The sequence below is a fragment of the Rhea americana genome, unplaced genomic scaffold (genome assembly GCF_003343005.1).
Source record: "Rhea americana isolate MKP2758 unplaced genomic scaffold, rheAme1 scaffold_191, whole genome shotgun sequence".
Classification (NCBI taxonomy): Eukaryota; Metazoa; Chordata; class Aves; order Rheiformes; family Rheidae; genus Rhea; species Rhea americana.
This window is the reverse complement of record NW_028186050.1, coordinates 891,688-896,490: the sequence shown is the minus strand read 5'-3', so window position 1 is coordinate 896,490 and position 4,803 is coordinate 891,688. Positions and strand designations below refer to the sequence as shown.

Sequence of the window (4,803 nt, the reverse complement as noted above, 5' to 3'; positions counted from 1 at the left end):
AAAAAAAAAAAGTGTTTTAAACATATCAAAGAATAACTGCAATCTCAGCATTGCAAAATTCCTTTAAAAGGAAGGCTAGTGCAATGGTTTAGGGTTCGGAAGAATCAGAGCAGTAACTTTGCCTACTTCTAGATCAGTTCCACGAACATGAAATTAATAAAAGACTAGCACAATTCTACCTCCTGGGAGCACTGCAAAGATAAATACATTAATGATTGCAAGGCTCTCAAAATCTTCACTGYGGGGGCCACTTCAGAAACAAGACAGCTAGACAGAATTAGTGAGTACCATGAGTGTGTCATTAACAATACCTTTCCCAAGTAGCCTATTGATTTATCTCAAATGTTTAGCCTGTAGCAAACCATAACAACACAAGTACAAGCCACAGAAGACTTCATTATCATTTTTAACTTCAGGACAAAAAGGAGAAAAATGCTCTAGAGCCTCACCACTGTGAGGAATCATCAGTTTGAACAAAGTAATTTCCTCAGCTGTCTTGCAAAACAGTGGCGTAGCTTATCTGGTCCAATTCCYTTTTAAACAAACCTGGAGACTTGCAGTTCTCTAAGCCACCAACTCATCACAGATTTTTTTTCTGGCTTCAGCAGTGAGCAAGTGGTACAAGTAACAGAAGGTGCATGCGCAGTGATAAGTTAAATAGAGGGTGATAAGCACTAAGCCTGGGGGTCAGTAAAGTTTAGAGCTGCATAAACTCAGCTGACTGATTTCCTCTATCATCTACCCTGCCTTGTCCCAGCACACCCCTCCCCATCCTGCCCAGCACCATCCTCCCCCTCATAAAAACAGAGCTGGCTCTCTGGGGAACGACAACTGAGTTACAACATCTCTTTCAACCCCATTCTTCAAACTATAGTTCCACGAGACTCGGTTCAGCGGTGCTGTGCACTGCTACGAAGTGCAAACACCTCCTTTCTCTTGCATGTTGTGTGGAACACCTTCGTCCTCTGGAGGACGGAGTGGTACAGCATGAGTAAACCTCGGAATAAACAGGAAGGAGAAAGGGCTCCCTAAACAGGGCGATACATAGAAGGTGGGGGAGAAACTGGTGAAGGAGAGGTGGGAGTGACTGCAGCTCAGCTGTGGAAACACAGGTTTACTATGCCAGCAGATCTCAAAGCTGGACTTCATTTGAGCATTTATGGCTCAGCAGGTAAATCCTGCACAATCTCACTTGYTCCATAAAGCATAGTTTCCATCAGTAGAAATAATAACAGAGCACTGTTGCTCAGGGACAAGGAGCCTGTGTTAAAACACTGCTGCTGGGGAGGAATGGTGCTCCCAGCAGAGCACAGGCAGTGCAAGAGGGAGTGTACAAATTAACCAGATGTAACGGAACAACTCYGTTAGAAGTCCACAAACCAAACGTCATACATCAAATTTCCACTCTGCACTCCACAATACCACTAGCCACATTACACATCTTGCTTAGCATTTACAGAAGTACTTTTAAACCACATCACGGTTCACAATATGAAATGAGAACAGGTGCAATKAAGTTGATCTGAGTGAAAACAAGCAACTTGGCAACACTCCAAAACTCCCAATCAACACATAGAGCAGTAAGGCATTGTGTGGGTGGCAAAGACAAATGAAATAGCTGTAATTCCTTTCCCTCTGAGCAATGCATATTGACCTCCTCGTGTACAAAGGCAGGCCTCTGATGATCACAAGCAACCACAGCCGCAGTCTGCTACAACTCTAGAGATATCCAGTCTCAGAYAGACTGCACACATCTAGAGTTGGAATGCTGCATCTGTATTTAGCTTCTCCTTATATCTGTCTGCTGGGAAAATCTTTAATCAAAACACAAGATGTCTCAAAGGTAATCTGTTACCACAAAACAATCCGCAAACCAGCCAAAACTCTGTGCACTAGCTGCCACCTAATGTTCAGGAAAGTAACTGCATTTACTTGAGGAAAAAACAAGTTTCAGTACTTCACACAACAATTTATATTAAATTTTTTTTCTCTATGCCCTAATAAAGAGTTCATTCACTTTAAACACACCAGCAAAAATGTAACACCAACAGGGAAACCTCTCCCGTATTTCTTCTTTATCTGRTGTTCTATAGCTTCACATTATTATACAAAATAATCCCTTAATAGTAAGCTATCACTTATGCARAATAAAGGAATATAAAACCTAAAGCATTGATTACAGTGTGAAATCCTAGTCTTATAATGAACTATTATAAGAGATAGGACAGAATTTTTCTGAAATATATTGCCAAAATAAAACTAGCACAGATCAATGCTACTCTGAGGTGCAAAATGAGCTATCTCCCTAATCTCCATAGAGCCAAACATCCATTTGGGTAGRAAGCATCACGGCAAGTTTTATCACAGATGTAGAGGTGAACTGGCCAGCATCTTGCTCCATATAGAACAAGAACAGAGTTCTGCTTGTATGAGGCAGCAGCATTGAGCTTTTTCCAAAATCCACCCATCTATCACTCACCAATTAAGCTTTGTGAGCACTAGCAGTAACAGGGAAGTCAGCATATTCCTCTATACAGACTTTAATTACAGCACACCTGTAGTACAAGCAAGATATTCTGGGAATTTTATATAAATTAACTGCTCGCTTCCTCTACCAAACAGAAACACAACAAACAAAAAAAAAAAAGAAAAGAAAATGTAACACTCTCCTCTTTCCTCTGGCACCTCCCCACACACAGTCAGAGGCCCACTATTTTCTGCTACAAAGATAATAAGCAGGATGGCAGCGAGCGGATGTCAGGTCTCAAAACTAAATAGTTCCTTTTTGTTTTTTAGCTAAAAAAAGAGATTCTTAATAAATCTGTAGTCTAATTTCAGCAAACTTACTCTCATAAGTATCGTATTTCAAAATAACACTTTCATTCGACTTCTTTTTGTTTTCAAAAGCACTTCTGTTTCTCCCACACATTAAATAGGAAATTGAACATAACCAAAGCCAACACATCACGGAATACAACCATAATTACTCACTTCTCCTGTGATTGGATTGGTTCCATATTTCTTTATCCAAGGAACAATGCTCCTGAAATGAAAAGGGATAAACTAGTAAGAGAAAAGTGCCACCAAAAACCTCTGTTTGCTTTGACAGGCAAACTGCTTTTGCCAACTTGCCAAGACCAAATGATGATCACACAGAAAACTGAGGCACAGATGTAAGCAAGTCAATTCAGTGACACAAAAATAAAGCAAAGTACAGACAGTAACTTACAGTATGTCAAAGACTGTCCCATCTGGTGTGCAAACTGGGTACTCAAAAGGCTGCAGAGACAAACTAGGGAAAAAAAGTACATACTGTTTTAGCAAGATCATCTGGAAATCATGAYGACAAAAGCAAATAACATGTTGCTGATTTATTGGCACATTAAAGCAAGGTCTACCCCAATGAAAATACAGAGTAGTTACCAACACCTGTTATCTGATTCCACAAAAATAAGATTAAAAAAAAATTATTTAAAGGAACAAATGTAGTCCAATAGCTTGTAGCTGCCAGCGCTCAAAACCATATCGCCACTAGAAYGGATGCTGTAATATTCCCAAGCCTGCTTCTGTTGCTATGCCAGCTCCCAGCAGCACAAAAGACAGCTYAAGCACACACTGCCTTTGCACTGAAGCAGGTAAGGGAGTAATCAGCTGTCACATCAGCATCCCTTCTTAGGGGTGCTTCCATAATCCATCCAGCTTTTTGCCAAGCAACAGTAATTTGYTGATGGGGTCAGTAACTTCTTGAAATATTTGATTCACAAGAGGATTTTAAAAACACCTTTACTAAGTTCACTCTTTTCACTCTAGCACTGTAAGTAAATTCTAAGCATAAATTATTAACATGTATACTCCTTCAGTCTAACCACTGCTGCAGAGAGATGAATGATTGATTAAGAATGTTCTGACCAAAAGCAGAGATTCAAGTCCCAATTATAGGGATTGTAAGATTGGAACACGCATATTAACTGAAGTATTTTATCACTTGTGTATTCTGTTCTCTTTTAGCTATCAGGTTCAATCTCAGCAGACACTAATCATGGAAAGTACAGGCACAGATTCAGTRGAATATTTCTCGTCATATGAATTTCATAGCAGACACAAGTCAATGGAAATAGCTACCTCAGTAGAACATGTAACTTCAGTAATAGTTCAAGGTCAACAGACTGATGAATACCTCTATCACTGAATACTGTTAACATGATTTTGTTCTCTTACCTGCAGTGATCGAACGATAAACGTCTAAAATTAGTTCGTGGGAGGTCTGTTTATGAAAAAGAATACACAGGATTTTAATAAGTATATAGTATTCTAGGTAACAAAAATACTCCTACAGTTTTCACACAGAACAGCTGAGAAAGCCTGAGATCCGTGTCCCCGCTTTCAGGGCTCTGAAGTCCAGCAGGTCAAAGCCAGCTCAGAACGAGCTCAGACCCCAGAGCAGCAACAGGAGAACGCTCCGCTCGAAGAGGTCACTTCAGCGGCCACCCCGTGCTGAACCAGCCCGCTCGTCCTCGAGAGCCTCGGGGTGCCTGCACGGGGGAAGCAAGGGAGGGGCCATGCARACCAAACCCCGAAGGGCTCCAACAAAGGGAACACAAGGAGACTTTAGACACGAGAACGGACAGAATGAAAACCAAGGAAGAGGCAGCAAGAGGAGCGGGACGTCGGCAGGCCGCAAGGGAGAGGCACGGCACCCAGGCCGCGGGGTTTTCCAGCGAGGAGGGACACGCGCAGCAGCGCTGAGAGCGGCTGCCGGCGGCCCGGAGCCGAGGGCTGGGCGAGGCCGGGGCGGCAGGAGCG

At 42.0% G+C, this 4,803-nt stretch overlaps 1 protein-coding gene across 1 annotated transcript in view; it reads right to left on the bottom strand.

Moving 5' to 3' along the window:
• The window catches only part of PPIL2 (peptidylprolyl isomerase like 2), a 77,090-nt gene that overhangs the window by 69,910 nt on the left and 2,377 nt on the right, over positions 1-4,803 (bottom strand). Inside the window, exons 4-6 of the mRNA XM_085302754.1 lie at positions 4,219-4,264; positions 3,230-3,292; positions 2,992-3,043 (exon numbers count right to left, since the gene is read on the bottom strand). Of these exons, the coding sequence (XP_085158880.1) occupies positions 2,992-3,043; positions 3,230-3,292; positions 4,219-4,264 (161 nt within the window). The remainder of the gene's footprint in view (positions 1-2,991; positions 3,044-3,229; positions 3,293-4,218; positions 4,265-4,803) is intronic.